Here is a 25,040-nt window from a genome sequence, read left to right on the forward strand (position 1 = left end):
CCAGGGCCATGCAGCTATTCAAACAGTCGTGCAATATGACAAAATTATTTATTGGAACCGATGTGCCGTACATACACGTCAGTAAACATGACCCAGGAGGGAGGGGTTAATGGTGATTGTATGCAGATATATTAATAGTTTTTCTTTCTTTGTCTTTATTGTGTTTAGGTTGAGTGTGAACTAAACTTTGTTGGTTTGCTGGTGCTGCAGAACATGCTCAAACCTGAAACTACTCCAGTCATCAGGCAGCTCTCTCGTGCCAATGTACGCAGCATAATGGTGACAGGTGTGTACACATACTTGCACATTTACACCAGTAATGCATTGTTAACACAGTATTTTATAGATCTTGGTGGATGATTCCTAATGAGATCATTTTTGTTATCTCCTGGAGTCCACAAATTTCAAAATGTTGCTTAGAGATGTCCTGTTGTAACAACTCCGAATTGTTTAATTCTGATGCTGGTCCTTGATTTTTTTAATCAGTTCAGTGAATGAAAGTGTTGAGTGAAGCACTACACCAGTTCTGTATGATACAGCCCTAGCATGTATTCAATATGGACAGTGGGTGTTACTGCCAAATTGGTGACATGTGGAGGTGTGTAGAAGGACTACTGGACCTTGGGATAGGCCTTGAAGCCATTGTCCAGAGTCAGACACACAGAAAAAAGAGAACAAAAAAATATAGGGAGTACAGTCACGGGTTGCATAATGCACGATTCATAGCGTGAAGTAAGTCATAGCATGGAAGGTGCCATTTGTGTCCAAAAACTGACACAGTGCAAAAAAAAATAAGTATAATATGGTTAGAAGAAGCTACCCATTTTTCACAGCACATGAGTACACATTGATGGTGGACATAATGTGGGGGGAGGGCCCAATTTACAGTATGTATCAAAGGCATACTGTGTGGCAAACAATAGAGAGAACATGGCATGAGGTATTAAATTATGGTTGGAAAACACACAACACAGCAAGCTATAGACAGAGAACGGATTGCGTCAGCTAAAAAATGAGACATCAAACTTCACAAGCAGGAAGGTGAGGCGATGGGAGATGCAGTTCAGGGCAACTGACTATGCAAGCAGTAAGCTAAGTGGGTGGCGTGGATAGGCAGAGGGACAGGGAGAGAGACAAGCAGGGGAGGGTGAGGGGAAGGGGAGGGAGACAAGTGGGGGTAGGGCAGGGTGGGGAGGGTGACAAGTGGGGGTGAGGGAGGGTTGGGAGGGAGACAAGTGAGGGTGAGGGAGGGCAAGTGGAAGAGGAGGGAGACCAGCAGGAGTGAGGAAGGGTGGGGGGATGGGGAGGAGACAGAAACTACTACCCCCCTACTCTGTCTCACTCACTCATTCTCTCACTCGTTCATTCTCTTACTCATTCTCTCACTGACTCATTTTCGTACTCAGTCTCTCTCTCTCTCTCACTCACACACACACACACACACACACACACACACACACACACACACACACACACACACACACACACACACATCCCCTCCATCCCCAGTTCCCCCCCACCTCCCCCCAGCAAGCCAACAAGCTCTTCCATTCAGGGTGAGGAATCCTCCAGTGTTTGTATGTAATGAAGTCTTTATCAGGTAGGTAAATGTCCTGGAAAAAAAAAAAAAAATGAAAAATGCCCCAAAAGGTGAACTTGGGGTTGGCTTAGGTACCATGAAATCCTTTAACATGTAAATGTATGGCCATATAACGTGGAATTTACATAAAGCGGGAGCTTCAGGATACCCAATTCCCGTGTTATGCAAGCCGAGACTGTACTTATATGTTGGTAATGTTGAAGGTCTTGTACAGTACTATAAATGTTATTAACTGTAACCTCTTCAGTCTGGAGGGGGGCTACAAGAGTTAATGGAAATTGTTTTAGATTGTTTCTAGCCCTTTTAGCTTAAGTGATCATATATAAGCAAAAGAAAGCTGTCTGTCACTGTCAGTAACCAGAATATAATAATAATAAAAAAAATCAAATAGTTGATCTGGTTTAAAAGCAGTATTTTGCACTGTACACTTCCTCTTTGGAGGAACCTTGAGGACAAGGCCTAGTTCAGATTGTAATTATTAGTTGGCCTTTAGCCAGCTTCTTTAGGGACCTAATAAAAGACCATCCATCCATCCATCATTCAATCCTACGTTGCCCCATGAGGAGCGTAGGAGCCCGGGGCTAGGCAGTTGGTCCTGACATTTAAGATGAGAGTGACTTAGAAATTAAAATACTGTACATTATTAACTAAGATTAACCTTATGTGTAATACGTATATAAGTACTTTGTAATGAAATGTTTAAATGCCGCTAAACATTAGATTCCATTCTGGCCCTGAGCTATCCATATCTTCCTTGTGACTCTGCTCTCTCTTTACTTTCCTAGGTGACAATATTCTGACGGCAATAAGCGTGGCACGTGATTGTGGGATGGTAGGAGTGTCAGACCGAGTGTTAGTTGCCAATGCCACACCCCCAACACAAACCGAGCCAGCTTCACTTACATTTGAGCCTGCAGATGCACCAGATTTGGGAGTAACAGCCATTCAGGAGGTAATCCTTATTTCATTTGAATGAATTAAATTTGGTTGGTTTTGCTTGTACACTGATTTTGTTTGAAGATAATTGAATTACTAGACTGTCATGTTGTCATATTTATGAAAAATGTTTCAGTTAAAGTAAATGTCATTTGTTTGATTGAAGAGTTCAAACATCTTGTGTCAGTTAGAGTAATAAAATTAAAGTTCATTGCAACAAAAAAGTGACAGTTCAAAGTATCACACTCCACGAGCCAAGAGACAGAGGGTTTTGTTCTGTAACCTGCTAGTTTAAAGCATAATATAATAATCAGTGAGATAATTTTTGAAGACTTGATTCTGATCTAAGAATATGTACAAATAAATATACCCAGATCATATGACCTTAATAGGCCCCTGAAATCTACCAAGTTTCAGGAAGAAAAAAAAATCAGATGGGACTTACAGTACCCCACTGACTCCTCCAGCTGTTTAGGCTGATTTTACTTGCCACAAAATTGTTGGGTCACAATTGTTGACTCCTGTATGAAAATCCTGGTTACACCACTGTTGTATAGAGCCACATACTTCCTCTCATTCTGCAAATGTAAAGCCATGATCAATAACAGTCCTACAAAAACAATGCCAGAATGGCACAAAGTAACCAGGAAACTTGCAGATCAAAGCTTGTGAGTACAGTACTATCAGAGATAGGGCACATAAGGCCAAAGAAATAAAGAAAATATAGAAATGAGCCGGTGTGATCAAGTTTGTGCTGGAGAGAAATCTGGTGGTGCAGAGGGCTCCTTGTGAGCATTGTAGCCTGAGGTACTTTCTAGGAAGAGCCATTGCATTAACACTTTGGATTAAATAACCACACTTCAAGAAGCATCATAGTTGGAGACATAATAATGCATCCGCTCGTTAGCTCTCCGAGTCTGGGTTGGGTTGATTGCTCCAGTCACTACTTTTAATGCCTGTTTGGTGTCATATAGGGTGCTTCTAAGTGGAGGTTGTAGAGAGGGAAAATATTATGTTTAATCCCTTGACTGCTAGACATTGAATTGTAAACACTTGCGTAATGCAGAGAAGAGAGAGAGGGGGAGAGAGAGAGAGAATTTATGGTGTTTTGAAAAGTTATCCTGATAGTGAATTATGGTGAGGAATATATCTAGAAATTTGGATAAAATAAAAAATGCCAGGAGGATTTTTATAATCAGTATTATTATCCTTCTAGAATTCATGTTGCAGCCTAAGGATTAAAGACAGATTTTGTAATAAATTACTGTATAAGATTTTTCCAGCCCATTGTTGACATTTGCCTTTTGATTCTTTCCCAGTCAAATGTGGTGGTTGACATGGAAACCAAGATCAGCCAGTACCATCTTGCTGTGAGTGGACGAGCATGGAGTACGATTACACGGCACTTTCCCAGTTTGGTGCCTCGTGTTGTTGCTCGAGGTACAGTTTTTGCACGCATGTCCCCGGATCAGAAAGCCCACCTAGTAGAGGAGCTTCAAGCCATTGACTATGTGGTGGCTATGTGTGGGGATGGTGCCAATGACTGTGGGGTCAGTTACTCATCCTTCATTTTTGCCTAGTTATCCATGCCTGCCAGTGATAATGTTTTCAGTAAAATCTCAGCTTAATGAAGATAATCCAAAGACCCATTGTGATATATATATTTTACAGTAAATTAGTATATATACAGTTGGAGATCATCTGGATTGCATCAGACCACAGCATCACAGCTCCATATATTTTGAGAAATCAGGCATCATCTGGAAAGATCATTGTCAAAGCAGAATGTAATTCCTGTTTGAGTGAGCGTATTTCTGTTTTCTCAAATCATTCATCACCCTGCCCTTGTACTCATTTCAGGCCCTGAAGACAGCCCATGTTGGTATATCACTGTCTGAGGCAGAGGCAAGCGTGGCAGCTCCCTTCACCTCGCACATACCTAACATTGAGTGTGTACCCTTGGTGGTGTGCGAGGGGCGATGTGCACTCACCACCAACTTTTCCGTCTTCAAATATATGGCGCTGTACAGCATAATACAGTTCATCTCTGTCCTCATTCTTTACTCGGTCAGTCAGCAAAGCTGTTTTGGTATTGTAAGTACTCATTGGTGTAATAAAAAGAAGGTAACTGTTTAGCTGTTTATCATTCTAGTAACTGAGTTGTTGAGAATATTGTCAAGCTTTGTTATTAGAGGTAGACTGTAAGATAATGTTGATTTCATGTGTGCAGTGTGCTGGGGGGAGCATGTGAAGATTGCCAGGTGTGAAAGGATTGATCTTGCTGGTGATTCTCTTGAGTATGTAAAAGAGTTTTACTTGGGAGACATGTTATATGCTAGAGAGGGGGCTGGAGCTAGCTCAGTGGCTATCGTAAGGAGTGGCTGGAGGAAGTTCAGGGAGCTGTTGCCTCTCCTGACATTGAGAGGGCTCTCCCTCCATGCTTGGGGATCTTTGTATGCAGCATGTGTTAGGAGTATAATTTTGTATGGTAGTTAGACCTGGACAGTAAAGGAAGAGGATATTCGTAGGCTTAAATGTTCAGAATGACAGTGATAGTGGATGTATAGCTGCCACTATAGTGTGTCCTTCAATGCTAGGCCTGGGGGGCTAGGTTTACAATTGAAGAGTTCAGAGGAAGGATGGAGCTGGAGTGTATTGGTGTTGTGATGAGGAGGGGTAGACTGAGATGTTCTGGGCATGTGGAGAGGATGGAGGATGATAATTGGGTGCTGAAAGTGAGAAGTGTGAATGATGGGGGTAGGATTGCATGAGGCTGACCACAAAAAAAACCTGGGATGAGGTCATAGAATATGACCTCAAGCATAACAGACTGAATAGGGAGGCTGCCAGAGATTGAGCAGCATGGAGAGCTGCCATTAGGTGACCAGGGCCTTTATCATCATCATCCAATCCTACATTGCCCCATGAGGAGTGTAGGAGCCCATGGCTAGGCAAGTTGGTCCTGACATTTAAGATGAGAGTGACCAGCTTCACTCATCCTTGAGTGGCATTACATGAGCAATAAATCCCAACCATCCCTTGGATATAAACCTTCACCGGCTCAATCCTATTGGAACACCGTAATTACTCACTAAACCACCAGATGCCAAAACTTGGTTATATGGTTACCACCCAGCATAGTAAATGGTTTCCTGGCAGTAGGAAACCATTTGGCTTGTCACTCAGTGTAGAGTCACCCACAGACAGAAGGAAGAGGAAAGAATGAAGGAAAGAAAGACAAAAGAAGGAGTGTAAAGTCACCTGTAGGAAGAAGGATGAGGAAAGAATGAAGGAAAGACAGAAGAGGCTGGAAAGAAAAAAGGATGGAGGAGAGGAAAGGGCAGACACCCGAGAGCAGCACTATATCGAGTGAGTGGATGGACCAGGGCCTTTATTTTATTATATTTTTAAGTTCATCAAAGAGTGAATAAAGCCTGACTCCTTTTATCAAGTTTTCTGAGTAGGATTGATTATCACAAATATGGACAGAATGGAGTGTGTGTAATTGATTAAGAAAGTGTATGTGAATGAGATGGAGGGAGGGGAGGGGAAGGGAAGTGGAAGACCAAAGATGAGATGGAGGGATGGTGTGGAGAGGCATATGAATGTGGAGTGTGTTATTTGACGAGAGGGCAGTCTAATGGGGGACTGAGTGACAGGGAAGATATTTTTGGAGCATCTATCACCTGAGTGTATGCAGATGGCTGTTTATGGAATATTTGCACATGCTTGATCATTGCTTAGGCTAAACCTTCGAGACACTGGCCCATGAATTTCCACTTTTTAAATGACCCATAAGGATACATTCATATGGCAGATACATTCCCCCCTCCCTCCTCCTTCATTCAAGCAGTATCAGCACCCAGAAGGGAAGCTAATGTAAGCAACTAACAACCATACCAATCAGCAGTGGACAGTGCTGGTTGAAGGTGATTTGATATGAAGGGAACCTGATCCATGACAGCAGAGGATAGGGAGATGTGGAGGCAATTTATTCGTAGTCACCATCTCAGGTATTGAAGTGTCTGGTGATAGATAGATAGATTAGTAGATTTATGATGATGATGATGTTAATGTATTTATGATGGTAATGATGGTGATGTACTTTGAATAATGATGATGATGTTGGGGATGTATTTTTTCTTGTTTATAGGAAGAAAAAAGCCTTACTAATGATCATTCTGAATGCTTCTACAGGCCTACTCCAACTTGTCGGATCCTCAATTCTTGTATATTGACCTCTTCATCGTAACAGTGGTGGCCATTTTCATGGGTTACACAGGGCCCAGCAAGTAAGTGCATGTAGTTGTCAGTTTGTTGTTTTGTGTGATGTGACTCTTTTAATTGGCTACAATTTTTCTGTACACCAGTACTTCAAATAACATGGCTAAGTGCTCCTGTGTTAATCAAAACTGTGTTAACCAAGTGTTGGAAAAGGATTAGAGAGGCTGAACTGATTCTGGCAACTCAGCCAGTCACCCCTTTTCTTGTATATATCTACCAAAAATATCGTAAACACCTTAACAGCACAAGGAAATTTAGCTTAAGGTGCAGGTTTTATGGAGTGGACAAGATGTCAATGATTCTGGAGAAAAATTCTCATTTTTGTTGAGTCATTGTAATTGGTGTTGAGAAATAATGGCACCATCTCCTTACTTCACTGAATCTGGGATGTTTCCTCCTGTCACCACTTTTGGTACCTGCATCGTAGCAGCTGAAAGTCACTTTTTTCAGTACTCTAATGCATCTCAGATGTGAACAATGGCATTTTAATTAGGTAAAAGATTTTTTGTTTGTATTAGCACCTCGAGCCCTAAGATGTCTTTTATTTTATTCGGGCTGATGCCAGAGTTTTGTTCAGTTCCAGTACTACATGCCTTGACTCGCAGGGTTTGAAGTATTCTCAGTAACCCCTTCAGCCTGAGGATGTCTTTATATTTCATTCCGGCTAATGGCATACAAATTTTATTGACCATTGACAGGATGTCTTGGAGATGATTTCACACAGTGCATCCTGCAGTATTGTTAGAGGTCCAGGGACCACACTATTGGCCATTCATCCCAAGCTGAGGTACCTGCTAATTATGTTTTCTTTGTTGTCTGCAGCAACCTTGTCGCCCGTAAGCCTTTGGGTAACCTGTTGGGGGCCATCAACATGTTCTCCGTCCTTTCCCAGATTGCTTTAGTCATTGCCTTCCAGGTAGCAGCATACCTATACCTTCAACAGCAGCCATGGTGAGTTTTTCATTCTTTGTAGGGATATGAAAAATATAAGCACAAGGCTGTACTTTATAGTAAAACTTAAAATTTCAATGACCTTACTGGATGAATACTGTACTCAGTTTGGTAGAAGAGGACTTTCATATTAGCGATCTTTCACTTGTCTGAGCCCATATACTGTATATATATATATATATATATATATATATATATATATATATATATATATATATGTAGAGATAGATAGATAGATAGATATCCATCAATGCATCCAACCATCATCCAATCCTACATTGCCCCATGAGGAGCGTAGGAGCCCGGGGCTAGGCAAGTTGGTCCCGACATTGAAGATGAGAGTGACCAGCCTCACTCATTGAAGATGAGAGTGACCAGCCTCACTCATTGAAGATGAGAGTGACCAGCCTCACTCATTGAAGATGAGAGTGACCAGCCTCACTCATTGAAGATGAGAGTGACCAGCCTCACTCATCCCTGAGTGGCATTACGTGAGCGATAAACCCTAACCACCCCTTGGATATAAACCTTCACTGGCTCAATCCGATTGGAGTGCTGTAATTACCCACTAAACCACCAGGTGCCATTGTTATATGGTTACCACCCAGCGTAGTAAATGGTTTCCTGGTGTACAGGAAACCATTTGGCTTGTCACTCAGTGTAGAGTCACCCATAGGCAGAAGGAAGAGGAAAGAATGAAGGAAAGAAAGACAGAAGAGGAAGTGTAAAGTCACCCTCCTATAACACGGCTAATATAGACTGACAAAAAGCCGCGACATACTTTTCTGCATCCTACATTCCATGTGTCACCATTGTAAAGGGCTAATGTCAACTGGACATTTTCCAGAGTTGCCCTTTTCACCCCAAATCCCACCTAAACCCTCCAAAAAACACCCTACTGATATTCGTTCTGGTACTCATACAAAGGAAGTTATTCATTATCATCCATCATCCAATCCTACGTGCCCCATGAGGAGCGTAGGAGCCTGGGGCTGGGCAAGTTGGTCCTGACATTTAAGGTGAGAATGACCAGCCTCTCTCATCCCTGAGTGGCATTACATGAGCAATAAACCCCAACCACCCTTTAGATATAAACCTTCACTGGCTCAAACTGATTGGAGCAGTGCAATTACCCACTAAACCACCAGATGCCATACTTTGGTTATGTGGTTACCATCCAGCATAATAAATGGTTTCTTGGTGTACAGGAAACCATTCAGCTTGCCACTTAGTGTAGAATCACCCGTAGGCAAAAGGAAGAGGAAAGAATGAAGGAAAGAAAGACAAAAGAAGGAGTGTGAAGTCACCTGTAGGCAGAAAGATGAGGAAAGAATGAAGTAAAGAAAGACAGAAGAGGAAGGAAAGAAAGGAGGGAGGAGAGAAAAGGGCAGACACCTAAGAGCAGCACAACATTGAGTGAGTGGGTGGTGAGCTTCCCCACTTACCACAACAGGAAGTTATTAAAAATACTGTTCCTAGACATTAATAAAAAAAAGTTTAGGACACTAACCTGACTGGCTCTGCTGGCCACACTTCTGTCCCTGGCACCTCCAAACCCCATAACACTAAGGTAACAATGCTCTGTACCATGGGAGTAGCTACCTCAGATGCTGCCACAAGGCAGGAGACCACCAAAAAACAATGAAGGACGCCCCCAGCGGCCACTGGGGGTACATATGGAAGTGATGTCACATGACCAATCAGAGTGCACCGCTCGCCTGACGTCATCACGCATGACATTTGACTTTCGGCGGGCCATCTGAGCTCCGATGCCTGACAACTCAATGTGGTATATCTGTTTGTGACTGCAGTATATATTTTTTGGTCACACTGTAGGTGACCGCATAAGTACAGGTCCATGTTTCACGATATCACGTTATAGAAGGGATGACTGCACTGTATATGAGAAGAATTTCTAATGAGTGTTAAGCATCTGATAAAAGCAAAGCTATTTTTTTTTTTTTTTTTTTTTTTTTTACATCTAACTTCATTTTTTCCATTCTTTCTGCTCTTGTGCCCTCCTTGTGTTGTTTGAGGACTAATTTTTTTTTCTCTCTCTCTTGATCTGGTGAAGGTTTGAGCCCAACCAGCCCACAGAGCAAACACAGCAAGATAATGTAGTAAGCTGGGAGACTGCCATCATCTTTTATGTGTCCAGCTTTCAGTACCTGACTCTCTGCATGGCATACTCTCCTGGTCGACCCTTCAGGAAGCCATTGTATACCAATGGTAAAAATGTAGTACACCACCAGTTCCAGACTTTGTTCACAGGAAGTTAAGGATGTGATCTGAAATATCAACCAGTTTTTTTTATCATTCATTTGGTGCTGGAAATTGAATGAACCAGCAGATTAGTTTAAAAGGTATTGATGAATCTTTAAATGTGCCATCAGATTCAAGGGTTTAAGGTCAGCTCAGGTCTGTTAACTGTTTTTTGCCCAACATGACAAAAGTATCATTCACCATTTCATTGATTATGTAATGGGATCAAAATTTGCCCATTATTGCATATAGTAAGGTATTTGTCAAACTTTGGGCCTCATATAATTTTGAACTTAATTATTCTAGGAGGCTGTTGGGCTCCTGAGTATATGAGTAACTAAAATTTTTCCGTCATAATTCATTCTATCTTCATGTGGTTTATGTTTTTCTTCTTGGTCCAGTATGGCTTGCTGGTGCATTGGTACTGCTGAGTGTGTGTACCTTGCTGATGCTGCTGTGCCCATGGCCATGGCTAATGGATCTTATGAAAATACGCTACTCCCCTGATGACCCCAACTATATGTTCCGTGTTACCCTCCTTCTTCTCATCATCGCTCACTTTGTTCTCTCACTAAGTATTGAGGTAAGTAGACAGCTCTATTATAGTGAGAAATGCTAGAAGTCAGGGGTGCACTGAAGAATTTAACTTGGACTTGGATCAGTCCACATCTTCAGTCTCTGATGTTGTGGTTTAAAAGTACTGTAAGAACAATCATCACAGTCATTTTTGCAGTAGTTAGTATTTTATGTTCTGAACATCTGTATAACTGTGTTGGACCTTTATATACCTTTCAAACTTTGAAAACACTATGTACCATATAATTTTTGTTGCTTGGCTTATATAGTGTTGCATGTAATTGTTTTAAGGCCCAAATGACACAGAGGCATGATTTGAGGAGCAAAATATATTGAGATGTACCACTGTTATACCTAAAATGTGTTTAGAATTAGACATAAGGCTGAGGACTTACAGTACCTTCGGTCTTGAGACAAAGATCTTTAGAAAATGAGGTTGAGGCCAAGGCCTAGGCCATCCCTTTTCTTAAGGCCTGAAGGCTGAGGGTATTCAAAACAAAGTTGAGGCCAAGGCCAACCTTTTTAAATAGATCTCAAAGGTTAAAACTTCTTGAGAACAATGCAGGCAAGGCTTTGGACTTTGTTATGTTCATAAAATATCAAGAAAAAATGCCACATAGAAATTGATTTTTGAGGAAAAATTATGACATACAGAAGGTGAGATTCAAATGAATTTGTAAAAACTGTTGTCTTTCTTGTCTTTCAGTAAGAGTAAAATTTTCTTTCAGCACCTTCTGGCAAACAGCATATGGCTCAAGAAGTGTTTCCAGTGGTTGTTTTGCAAACGAAGACCAAAGAATAAGTACAAGGTGGTGTTGCAGGAGATGGATGATGACCCCACATGGCCTCCTGTAGGGGTCACTCTTTATGCCACACCTGGCTCAGACTCTTGATGCCGTCACTACTACTGGAAGATCTTGGAAGTTAAAGTTTTTTCCCTACTGTTTTTATCCCACACTCATTATAGACAGCTGACTTTGTAATTGTCATATTTATTAACCCTATGTTCACACCTGACTGTCTGTTATGCTGCCTTTGGTCTGCCATGCTATGTCTCACCAGCTGTTGCACTACCTAGTCAGTACTACATTTAATGCCACAACAGTTATGGAATATGGTACCTCTTCTCTTTCACTAGCTTTCTCATTTTTACACCATACTAGTGATTGTAGATATCTTACAGTTTCCAAGCATTGTCATTCATTACATTTAATCTGACAAACTAGTCACTAAGTAGATTCTACCGTTAAATTGTAGGGTACCACAACAGAGCCTTTGATCATCTCATGGATCCCTTCAGGACATTCCTTGACATAGTGGTACCCTGTATGTATTGTTTGTGGAGCTATGTTAAGATCATCTAAATTGCAGCTCATCCCTTACTTTTCCTGTTTCATGTGAAGAAGAACAGGTTGTAGATTATAGAAAGACTGTATCGTTGCTACACTTCACCAGATTGTAATATTGTATAAGGTCCATCTCTTGTTACAGCAGAGGCAAAATTCTTGGAATCCTACTCATTCCATAATTTCACTCATTTTCAGTTATGCCCCATATTTCTCCTCCCAGCCTCATCATCGTACATGATATATTTTTTTTCTTATCATTGTAGTTAATCCTTTTTTTTTTTACCTGTTTATGCCACCACATATTACACTGACACACTATATTTGTGGAAATCCTTTTGCTTGGTAACCCATTTACCCATCCAGGATTTTTTTCTTTTTAACCTTTGTTTGTTTTCATAATGTAACTTTTGACATTTTTCAGATTAATACATGCATTCTTTTAACACTGAGGTTGTAGTTATTATCTGAGTACCAGGTATTCCTCTCCATATGGTGTACAGTAGATAGATATTTTGTGAGTGGCTGACTTTTTTTTTTTAATTCATGTTTATCAGAAACATTTTTGCATGTTCACATGTGTGACATGTATTAATAAGATCTAGAAAACCATGGAGAAATATGCAGGCATCAGAAATGCAATAAAGGTGAAAATAATAGAGTAATAACTAATCAAAGTGAAGCAGGTGGTGATAAAGTATATCTTTATTTCACCTTTAGTATATGGGACTTGTTAGTATTTCATCTTGTCCAGAATTCCCTGTCTAAGGTGATGGTTCAGTTGGATGTGAGATAAATGGATAATAAATAATAAATTAATAATATATTATAATACATAATAAATTTTCTTAGAATAGTTTAGACCAGTTTTTCTCATAAAAAAATTTCAAAGTACTTTTATTTTAATTTATGTCTAAATGGTTTTAACACATTGAAACAGATGTTATGTCACTGTGAACTTCATATGGAATATGAGGATGCATTCAGATAATGATAAGTCACCTGTAGATTTCTTTTGTACCTTAGCTTGATAAAATGGGTGTGCCATGCCTGGGTATGGGTAGGTGATTACCTATCTTAACTCAGGCTGTGCAGTTTTTATACTATGCGGAGTGCCAGATGCTGTCGCCACAGAAAATGTTGAAGACTGTTGCAGACAATTGAAGTGTTGGATACCGTGCTGTGTTAGCTGGTTCAAAACATACTTGGCACATTTTATGATGTACTGTGTCCAGTTGTCTGGAAGGTATTAAGCATAATTTCCTTTTATGGTACCCTTGTGTACAGTGATATAGTAATGCATGTTTATTCCTGCAGTTCTTGAAGTTGCCATTAGGATAGCAGATACAGTGATATGGATGTCAGATGATATGAAGATGTCTAGTGAAGATATATTCAAGCTAAAAAAAAAAAAAAAATAGTAATAAAAATAAAGATTAGAGTTACCTTAAGTACCAAGAACCGAGAGCCCAGAGTAGGGAATGCTGGAGTCGTATTGCATTTTTTTTTTTTTTTTTTTTTTTTTTAAGCCTTTCCTACTTAAGAATTGAGAGTTTTTGAAAAATTCTAGTCTAGGAGTGTTCCATATTTCCCAGCTTAAAATTTTTCAGTTTGTTGGTATTTGCTTTGAGCACATTACAGTATAATCAGATTTACTGTAAACAGTACTAAACACTGATGAACACAAACACAGAATGTACAGTTTAACTCTTCAGCACAACACTTTACTATTGGCTAGGGATCTGCATTCAGAGCTGAAGATTGTCCATATTCCTTGAATTGGGAAGACATAGGGGCTTCATCTGGATGTGGCCCACAAGAGTTAAAGTTTAAGGGGTAGTTGTTGTGTATTGCTCATTTAATGTCACTCAAGGACAAGTAACTGGTCAACTTTGCCTCGAATGTTTGGACTGAATATCATTGCCCAGGACCCCTATGCTGCTGATGAGGCAATACACAAGTGGGTGATGAACAGATGGATGGATAAAATTTTTATGTACCATAGCGCAGGGAGAGAAACCTTCGGTATCAAAGTAGAGCATAATAGAACAGTGTACAGCATATTTTTATATATACTGTAGTACAGTTAAGAAAATTTGTACTTTTATTATGCTAAGTACAGTGGTACAGTACCCATATTTCCATGGGATATTTAGCTTCCCATTTTGGTAATGATGCAGCTTTAATGTGGTACTTGATGTACTGTACATTTAGCAGTTAGAGGTTCGGAATAAATAGGTTTTATTGGTTTAATTTTATGAATACATAATGAAGTATGTCATAAAGTGCCTGTATCCAGTAGTATTGTTTAATATTTATTTTAAAGCCTTATATACAGTATATTCCTTGTATATATGGTTTGAGGTGAGATATGATTGTGTGCAGTAAAGAAATACCTTTTTACTAGAGTAGGAACTAAATCTGATTAATTTACCAGTTAATTTCAGTTGCCAGTGGAATTTCTGACAACCATATTTTGTTTGAACAGTTTTAACACTCACCACACAGTCAAATCAGGTATAGTATAACCAAACATTTTTGGTCTGATGTGAAGTTTTTCCTTTTTTAGCATGTACATGAAAGTATGTGTTACTTGTTGCTGCTCATATCCCACTAACACTTTCTCCTAAGCATGCCTCTTCACAACCTGCTGAGGAAACTGGTTAAATGCAATATGTTCACAGATGAGCCATCCCTCCTGGAATAATATCCCACTAGCTTCAGAATCCTTAATAATCCCATCAAATTTTTCAGTTTAGCAGTCAGTCTGTGTTTCATTTATAGATGTATACCATTTTTTAAAGTTATTCTCTCTGTCAGGTTGGTGTTGGTAGAGTGTTTGAATGTGTTATAGTTGGGTGATATTGGTTTGGGGGTCTTTTCAGCTGTTATCCAACTTCATAAGTTCTGAGCTCTTATATTGTGATTTGGTACTGCATTAGTGCTCAGTTTCACGCAGAGGGCCCATACAAATGTAGGAGGCCTACTGTATGTTGTGCCTGCCTGCTGTTACTCATGCTATAATTAAGCTATCAGATTATCATTATTATTGTTATTATTATTATTATTATTATTATTATTATTATCATTATTATTATTGTTAGGTGGGGGTGTTCACCATCCACTCACTTGTTGTAGTGCTGCTGTCGGGTGTCTGCCCTTTCCTCTCCTCCATCCTTCTTTCCTTCCAGCCTCTTCTGTCTTCCTTTCCTTCATTCTTTCTCTGTCCTTCTGCCCACGGGTAACTTTACACTTCCATTTCTGTCTTTCTTTCCTTCATTCTTTCCTCTTCTTTCTGCCTGTGGGTGACTCTACACCGAGTTACAAGCCAAATGGTTTCCTGTACACCAGGAAACCATTTACTACGCTGGGTGGCAACCATATAATCAAGTTTTGGCGCCTGGTGGTTTAGTGGGTAATTATTGCCCTCCAGTCGGATTGAGCCAGTGAAGGTTTATATCCAAGGGATGGTTGGGGTTGATTGCTCATGTAATGCCACTCAGGGATGAGTGAGGCTGGTCACTCTCATCTTAAATGTCAGGACCACCTGCCTAGCCCCGGGCTCCTACGCTCCTCATAGGGCAATGTGGGATTGGATGATGGATGGATTTTTATTATTATTATGTGATGTCCTGACAGCCTGGATGTTGCTACTGCTCACCTTGCCCTAGGGTGGGAAAGGAAGTCCTGATGATGATGATTATTGTTATTTTTATTATTATCTTATTCTGCCAGATTCTTTCTGGCTCTTTAGACTCTACCTCACTCCACCCTAGGGGGAGAAAGGAGGTGTGGATGAAAATGATGATTATTATTAGTCGTATTTATAAATAGAATGAAATACAAGAGACATCCTTGGGTTGAAGGAGTTAATGATGATTGTGTCAGCTCAAGAAGTCCCTCTTGGGTTGAAGGAGTTAATGATGATTGTGTCAGCTCAAGAAGTCCCTCTTGGGTTGAAGGAGTTAATGATGATTGTGTCAGCTCAAGAAGTCCCTCTTGGGTTGAAGGAGTTAATGATGATTGTGTCAGCTCAAGAAGTCCCTCTTGGGTTGAAGGAGTTAATGATGATTGTGTCAGCTCAAGAAGTCCCTCTTGGGTTGAAGGAGTTAATGATGATTGTGTCAGCTCAAGAAGTCCCTCTTGGGTTGAAGGAGTTAATGATGATTGTGTCAGCTCAAGAAGTCCCTCTTGGGTTGAAGGAGTTAATGATGATTGTGTCAGCTCAAGAAGTCCCTCTTGGGTTGAAGGAGTTAATGATGATTGTGTCAGCTCAAGAAGTCCCTCCAAAGTTGAAAAAATATGTGATGGTAGCCAGAATGAAATAAGAAATTGTTTTTAGACTAAAGGGATTCATTCTCATGTAGATCTCACTTAGGCAGGAGTTTATTGTACTGCCATTATATTTATTGCAATAGCTCTCTTGAACTATAAAGTGTTGGAATAACTGAAATTGTGAAGTGTTTGTTTAATGTATTACTTAATTGATTTTTTTAAAATTTAATATGCATAAAGCACAAACTTATTGACCAAACTCATCTGATATTAGGTATGTGAATTGGAATTTATGTTTTATGAGTAATAATTTGACACCTTTTGAAGAGACTGACTGCAGATACTGAGCATAAATATTGGTACCTACTTTAACATCATGCTTTTGTGTGATATGGTTGTGAGTCCTGAAAGCAGTTATGAGTGATGTAAGATTTTCCATCTTTGCATCATTTATGTAATGCATTGAGCATAAAAAGTTGAGTGCAGTAATGTGTAGTACTTGACTGTATGTTAAAGGATAAAATAGTGAGTGATGACTTGTTTCCTAAGTCTTTATTATATATACAGTATATAATACATTTATTATAATGATGGAAGTTCAGTATCTGTGATATAGTATTCTGCTACAGTCTCCATGTACATGATCCAATAACGAAAACAGTCAAACACAAAATAAAGCCTTGTACCTGTATGTGGAACTGTAAAAGTTTTACTCTAGCTGTTATTTAGCTCCTCTGAGTGAATATCATCAATTTGTACTCTTTAATGCAACATATCTCCAATATGAGAGAATTGTCTGAGAGGAGGAGGATGAACATTCCCTACTTGAGTTTACCATTAGGAAAACTAAACCTCAGTGATATGTTTGCAAGATAGAGGATTGACTCTTCTGCTGTATTTGCAGTTCTCTTCTTCGGTAAAAACATATTACAGTACTCTTAATATCATTATGTAATAGAGGTTAATAGTACACTGTACTTTTGTTATTTACAGTACTGTCAGTATAAGTGAGAGATTAGTCTTGCCTGCAAGTAGTAAAATTGATATTTCATGATATCATATAATGTTATGATAAATAACATTTCCTATTTCTTCAGCTGCATTTGAGATCCTGTGATTGGATATCATTTGGGCTGTACAGTGCATGTATTGAAATCTGTTCATTTGTTAAAAGAAGACCAGTATGCAGTGAATGGGGGTCTTGATAGATGAGAAACCTGGTATGACATTTATGATACTGGTAAGTGGATGAATATTCAAGATAATGTCAGTTTTTAATCAAAATGTTTCTCATAGTGGTTAACTGATATTTCACCGTACGTTCTTGTGATAATGCCATGATATTGTGCCATGAATGAATACAGTGTTTGGAATACTTGAAGTAAAATGTAAATTATAAGTAGATTATTATAATGCTAGAAAGGATGTAAATGTCATTTATATTCGGTGTGATGAATTACTGAATCGGCAGTCAGTTACTGAGTCGGCACAGGAATGACTGAATTGGCACCAAATCAGCAGATTTTAATAGCAAAATATGATATTTTTAATTACCATATAGCTTCATACAAATTCCACAGTGTGAATTTTTGTCAACACATTGTTTTTAATTTGACTTTTAATAACAAATTTGGCAACGCATTCAGGTTTAGTACCTATTCTTTCTGGCAGGGTGAAGGCTATGGATATTTACTTGTTCCAATTTAATAATTAGGGATGGCTACACAAGGCTGAAATATGCATTAACATGTTTCAGTTTTACCTTTTCCATTTTTTTTAGCATCCTATACAACTGGATGAAAAAAGGATAGGTACCTCCCCTCTCTAGTGATTCACCAGTGTTCATGTGTATATATAAAACAGTTTGGAATTAGATTAACCCTGCTCAGGTAGAGGTGGGGCTGAGAGACCCCCCCCCCCGACTCATTTTCTAGTTCATTAACTTCTAAATACCTGGGAGCCCTGTTCTTTTCAGTAGCTTCCTAACTTTGTGTATCCATGCAAGGGGTATGTGAGTATAAGTTGGGTATGTGAGACCCACGTCTACCCGAGATGTGTGAGATATTTTGTTCTCCCTGACTGCAGATATGAATGCAGTGTCTGGCAGCCCCTTTTCATACCATGAAGCACCATCCCATACCAAGTTTTGGGACCACTCAAGCAACCATTCAGATTTTTTTTTTTTTTTTCCTATAGAAGGCCAAAATTTATTTACTGTTTGAAACCATTTACAACGCTGGTTGGTAACCATATAACCAAATCATACGTGCTCCCTACGTGTCAACAAGTGGGTTGGTGGAGGGTTAGTGCCCCTCCCTGGAAAACAAATAACTCAGAGTCAAATGGCCACCCCTTACGGGATTATGGCGTCTGGTAATAGATAGATAGATAGATTTTCTACTTTTTTTTTTTTTTTTTTTTTTTTTTTTCCCCAAAAAAAATTTGTTAAAAATATAAAAACAAAAGAACAGTTCATTTTTTTTTACATGTCTGTGTTGCAGAAACATGAAATATGTTACTCTATTTTCAGTATTAGAATAAAGGAAACAAACATTTTTCCCTAATTTTTATATTTTTGGGTCTGAGAGACCCACGTCTACCTGCTATGCAGCGCGGACCAACATCTACCTGAGCAGGGTTAAATACCTTCCTGAAATATTTTTGTGTATATGTCAGTCTTGTGCACACATTCCTAATTGTTAAACAAGGACATTCTGTATACACAGTCATCACCTTGACAGAAGCAGTTCACGTTAAGGCCAGCTTTTTATTTAAAAGTTTAATAAAACTGTTAACTGAAATTCTCATAATGGAATTTGTATGTAGCTGTATGGTGATAAAAAATATAATATTTTGCAATTAAAAGTGCCAGTTTGATAATCTTGCACTAATTCAGTAACTGTTGTGTTGTGGAAATACCAGTATTTTTATACAGTTAAGTTTCAGTTTTTTAAACTACCCAGTGTTTGCCTTATCATAGAGCAGGCTTAATGCTCCTAATTCAGGTGGTGATGGTTAAAAGTAATATTTTTATTGTAATACAAATACAGGTACTTGTTGGTTTAGGGACTTATGCATTAATATCCAGTACACAATACAAATATGTGAGTTTTAGAATAATTCATCATCATTTAGAATAGTTCATTGCTAATAAAATAAATAATGAACATTCCTCATGAAGTAATTAGTATAGGTTGTGGTTACCTAGACCACTGAACAGGAATTAGAGGAAGTGTGTCTTTTAGCTATATTTTGTCCAGATTCCACAAGGTTGTAATGAACTAGACAATAACTAATATAATTGCTGTCATACTAAGTCTTTATCATTTCTCATGGTCCAACTAATGTAAGGTATGTTAGGGTATTTGTTGATGCATGTAATGTATGTGTTTTTTGTAGAGATGTATAATATTAATTAAGGAACACTTGGTCCATGGAGGCGCCCTCTTGGTGTAGTGTTACATACAGTTGACTCTACATTGAATGACAATCCAAGTGGTTTTCTGTACACCAGAAGCATTTCACTCCACTGGGTGAAAATTGTATAACCAACAGATGGGTGCTAGATGATCTAGTGTGTTTTAAGACACTTGAACCAAATGTGGCCCATCTGGGGGCAGTAAGAGGTGGTTGGGGTTTATTCCTCACGTAATGTCATCATGGGCTGAGTGATTAGTCATGGTGAAAAATGATGAAAACCAAACCTTTCTCTCCCCTTTGGGGACACTGGACACTTGTCTGAGATATCTGAACTTCATAGCCAAACCCAGTGCATCCACACTCCTTATGGACAATACTGTACTGTACTGGATAGGATGGTGAATGGATGAGTGGATGGATGGATGGATCGAGATATGTTCAATGACTAGTTCAGAACATTTTGAATGGTGTGGCAAGGGTGGATACAGACTGTACATTGAAGGGAGGCTATGGCACAATAAAATTTGAATGGATACCAGATGATAAGCATGTGTAAATATGGCAGTTCAATGCAATAAATACGTCAACTTAAGACGTTGTACGTCCATAGTTCAAGTAAATCATAAATCATTTCGAAAGCTCCTTATATATTTCCATGTTTGCACTCAAGGCCAACACTTTATACAGTATTAAGGGAATGAACAGTTAGTTCTTTACAGTACTCACTTTTGTGTGGTGTGGTGTGACAGAGTGGTATGTTGTGCAGTACAGCAATCCCTTGATATACCAAACCCTTCATAATAAATTTTATTTTTAACGACCACCTTGAGCTGGCCGAGTGCTATGTTCATTTAATAAATTTTTGTTTAGTAAAAGAATGGACACTCGAGAAACACTGACCAGCGTGAAATACTGGTGTCCCTACACCCACAGACATGCACATGCACACACACATTGCAGTTACTTCCTGAAAGGTAAGAATAAACATAAATTAGTTGATAGAGCAATTTTTGAGAAAAAGAGCCCTTTACACCTATCTTTATGTTATTGTGTATGAGTGTACATCTGAACAATTCATTATGTTTAAAAATCTGTTTGGTAAAAGCCACTGCGCCTGAGAAATTACTGAAGAGCATGGTGTTCGACTTTAACATCAAGGGTCAGGTTGTATTGTGAGGTGTGGTGTGATGTGTTGTATGGTGTAGTGTGATGTGTGTTGTGTGGTGTGGTTTGGTGTTTACTAAAGTCAACAGGAGGGAAGCATTTTGTGTCTGAAAATTGTTACTGAGTTAGAGAAAGCTGCTTCTAAAAATGCTACCATGTCTAAAATCTGACGTGGACATTTGATAGGAAAGCATGAAAGAAAAATGTAACTATTCTTATGGGTCCTGGGGGAGGGGGGTGAAATCAGTGATTAGGAAAAGTTTTAAACCCCTCACCAGTGCTATACTTGTCAATCCATTTAGCATATTCTTGAAGCTGATAATGAAAGGACCCACATGCACTTGGATGTATAACTTGTTCCACTCATCCACTACAAAATCTTTGAAGCTTTTCCCACATGTCTTCTTACCAAAGTTTTTTCTAGTCAAACAATTCTTTGAGTTTTGCCCCGTCTGCCAATTTTCAGTATCTCATATTTATTCCTTCATTCATATTTCATTTAAATAATATCCCTTACTGAATGCTTTTCAGCAGAGTTCAATTTCTGTGTGGGTAGTTATTTATATAGATAGCATTTGCCTTGAAAGCAGGGAAAAGCTCCACCCTGGGTTTACATCCCATCTTCAACCTTGTAGGTGGAAAGCTCCACCCATTAGTTACCTTGTGGATTGATCTCCACCATTTCCAGCCTACTTGGCTGGAGGTAATGGTGGCAAAAGGTGATTTCAATCAATGAAAGCCCAAGCATACTTGGCTACTTGGGCTATTCAATATGGCGATTATAAAGGCTTCACCTAGGGCTTAACCAAATAATAGTAAAATAACGTAAGATTTATGATACGGGTATGTAACCGCAAATTTCGTTCTAATAATGGAAAATTTTTAGTACAGTGTTTTAAGGAAGGAGTGCTGGAGATTTTGCTCATAAATGGAAAATACTTAATGCCATTTAGATAGTCGGTAAGCACTCATTGATTTCTTCATAGTACTTTTGGTACCATCAAATATTTATTGATTATTTTCATTGGTTCCTACTTTACTGAGTATCGTTTTTAAATTGTCATATTTTACCACAAATGGCAACTGGTATTCTCTCGACACGGGGCTGCGAGAGAAATCGTCCTCATTCTTTGGTGGCGTTGGGAGAGGTAGGGTGTCGGCTGTTGTCGTGGTAATTATGCCTTTTGTTTTTGTGTGTGTGTGTGTATTTTTCACTAATTTGTACTGAAATCTTGTTACTTAGTTGTTACACACTTAAAGTATTGTGATAGCTGTATTGTATATGAAATAAAACCAGTTGAGTTTGACAAGTTGATAACCATTGCACGTGCGCGCACATGGTGGTTTGACCCCAGACTTGCGGACGTGAATAAGGTGAGACTATAGGCTCATGTGTTGCCCTGTAGTTCATCATTGTGCATTCGGAGGATCGGGAAGATATTGAAGGACGTATATATAACCGGCCAGGTTAGTCTGGTTATGCATAACTTGTATCATCTACCACGCGAGGCAATGCTACATATCCCTCTACATTCCGGCGGTTGTAAGGAAAATAATTTTGGCATTATTATAATGTCAGCCAAGAGCACAATTACGAGATTTTGAACTTTTTTTTTTTTTTATCAATAGCATTTTCGTCGCAAATTATTTTTATTTTACTCAAAGATAACCAAACCTAACCTTTGAGAGTAGAATGAATATAATTTGTGATGAAAATGCCATACAAGAAAAGTGCCTTGGAATTGTCAGAAATACCGAGAAAATGGATCAAAATCTACTGTAATTGTGTTTTTGACAAACTATAATTTTACCATAGTTTTAGTACTATATGCAACACAATTTCCTGTGTTTAATGTACTAAATGTAAAATTCAGGATGCTGCCTGGACGCTATAAAAAAAATAGTAGCTGCTGCTTTTCTGACGATCTCTTGATTCTTCGTAATCAAAACCAACCGAGGGGGGGGGGTTCCCCTTCAAGACATCCTATGGTTTTATTCATTAGGATACCACTAAGTTATGGCAAACCGAAGTCTAGGAGCCCTCAGTTCCTGTTGGACGAAAGCTTGAGAATGTTTTGAGTTAAGACAGGTTAGCTTTGATTCTGGTATGTCTCTCATTTCGATCAATTTAGATTTTATTTCGTAACAGACCAGGCAACATGTTTCAATTGATTTTGTTGATTCTGTTCCAATCTGACCACACCCCTAGAGGAGTAGGAGTCATTTATGACATTGTGTTATATTTATAATGACTCCAAACATGCTTGTCGCCCTGTTGGTCAAACTGTACACGTTCACCTTGTGAGTGTCGACTTTTCGTTCACATTTTCTAGTAGATTGAGTCACTCTAAGAATCTTTTTTCTATGACATTGCTCGGAAATTAATAAGTTATACGTGATTTATATCTGCCAATCACAGACCAGAGCGCGTTGCGTCAGCCAATGAAATTCATCCTCGACGAAGACAAGGATACTGATTAAGGTAAACTTCTAGGTTAGGTTAGGTAATTTTGATAGGTTAGGTTGTTAATTTCCTTTAGCTGTAAAAATACATTTCACGTGGCAACAGTAACCAACCTGAGTGTTTTCTGTTTCTCGTGTATCATCAATTTACGAAAGAAATGTTATAGAAGAAAAGATTCTTAGAATGACCAAATCTACTAGAAAATGTTAACGAAAAGTCGAAAAATCTCATGAGGTGACAGCCCTGGTTATGTGATGGAGGTGGACTGCTTGGTATCTGGCATCCTCTGTACTTGTTCAGTCCCTTATCCCTGAGGTCACTGTATGACCTTGTTCCTGGCCTTTTTCGGTTTGCCACGCAACCCCTACCATTGATGTTTACACTTACCTCCTCAGAATCAGTTGTAGTAGGTTATAAATTGTTTAAAAAAAAAAAAAAATTCAACTAAGGTGAAAAGTTTTCATTTGTCTAACCAAACCAGAACGGTGGTGGATTGAATTTAGTGCTGGATTGACTTGTTACCAGTGAAAATAGGAGCCTTATATGAACATCATTTAAAATACTGGGTATATAACATATGGCGGGGTAATATCAATAAAATAGTTTTTCCTTATTTTTCTGGTTGGCATCACTTGAAATTAAACATCTATGGTAGGAAAGGTATACAGTATATGGAAACGACATACTATATTCAATTTTGTGCTCTAAAACTTGCTGCATAAAATTAAAATTAGTATTGGGCAATTTGGAAAATATGCAGATAGGGTGATAATGCCATGCTGCTGCTTCCTATACATGAACTTTGGTACAAAAGCAAAGCTATTATTATGCAGAATTTGCCATATTAGTATAGTATTAAGCTTTGAGCTGTGTTGTAATAAGGGTGACACTGGCCACCCCTAAAATTGATATGCCTGCCCATCCCAAATTTCCAGAATAATATTCCTGGACCTTCAGTACTCATTGGGCTGTCCCATAATGAAGAGTAACTTAATATTTACATTCATGCTCTTCCCCTGGCTTTGAAGACCTCAAAGTGAAGAGGTTGGTGCAGATTATTTTTCATTATTTATGATCTGTACCAGTTTAGCTTCACTTTTAAGCAGCTAGCAGTTCATTGTGGCAGTGTCTTGTTTTTACCTGCGGCAATAGCCAGCAACTAATTAATGGCCAGTTGTATGCTTCTGGCAAATGTGTTAAAAGGAGGCCTTTGGAGACGAAAGTGGTAATTTGACACGGAGAATCCAAATTTGCTGTTATCTGACACCTGTGGTGTGGTGAGGTTGTGGGACATATATATTAAGACACCTCCAGAATCTGGGTAGTGGATCTCTCTGTTAAGGCTAGTTACTTTTTACAGCAAACTGTTAGAAACTAGAGCCTCGCTGCAGGTTCCAGAGCAATTCTACTCTTGTAATGTGGCCTACATGATGACAGTTATTGATGCATACAGTGAGTGAAGAATGATCCATACCTTGGAGAACTGAGTGTTTGAACTTGTTCATTATACTTAATGTATATATCTTCTCTTAGTAATGTAAAATATTATTTTTCAGATGGATCATCTGTACAGAAGAAACAAGTCAAGGAAAGGTAGGTAAATTTTTGTGCAATTTCCAGTTGAGTGGATGTGGAAAAATATATATGAATATATGTAGTGGTCTTGGATGAAAATTTTCTAGTGTAAAGCCCATATTATGATAACTCGGCTTCAGATACAGAAGTTAGTAGCATTCCTTAGTGTGACAGTCGGGCGCTCATT

The 25,040-nt window shown here is 38.9% G+C and overlaps 2 protein-coding genes across 2 annotated transcripts in view; both read left to right on the forward strand.

Annotated features, from left to right (window-relative positions):
• The window catches only part of LOC145411370 (polyamine-transporting ATPase 13A3-like), a 36,735-nt gene extending 24,925 nt beyond the window's left edge, over window positions 1-11,810 (forward strand). Inside the window, exons 15-23 of the mRNA XM_080281402.1 lie at window positions 169-286; window positions 2,386-2,552; window positions 3,856-4,086; window positions 4,397-4,603; window positions 6,734-6,828; window positions 7,643-7,771; window positions 9,846-10,000; window positions 10,435-10,616; window positions 11,338-11,810. Of these exons, the coding sequence (XP_080137528.1) occupies window positions 169-286; window positions 2,386-2,552; window positions 3,856-4,086; window positions 4,397-4,603; window positions 6,734-6,828; window positions 7,643-7,771; window positions 9,846-10,000; window positions 10,435-10,616; window positions 11,338-11,502 (1,449 nt within the window). The 3' untranslated portion in view covers window positions 11,503-11,810. The remainder of the gene's footprint in view (window positions 1-168; window positions 287-2,385; window positions 2,553-3,855; window positions 4,087-4,396; window positions 4,604-6,733; window positions 6,829-7,642; window positions 7,772-9,845; window positions 10,001-10,434; window positions 10,617-11,337) is intronic.
• A 13,023-nt stretch (window positions 11,811-24,833) lies between these two features.
• LOC145411316 (uncharacterized) overlaps window positions 24,834-25,040 on the forward strand; it is a 37,878-nt gene continuing 37,671 nt past the window's right edge. The window contains exon 1 of the mRNA XM_080281340.1: window positions 24,834-24,871. The gene's annotated coding sequence lies outside the window, so the exon portion shown is untranslated. The remainder of the gene's footprint in view (window positions 24,872-25,040) is intronic.

Source organism: Coenobita brevimanus, chromosome 89 (assembly GCF_032717465.1).
Source record: "Coenobita brevimanus isolate Jiangsu-jjx chromosome 89, ASM3271746v2, whole genome shotgun sequence".
NCBI lineage: Eukaryota > Metazoa > Arthropoda > Malacostraca > Decapoda > Coenobitidae > Coenobita > Coenobita brevimanus.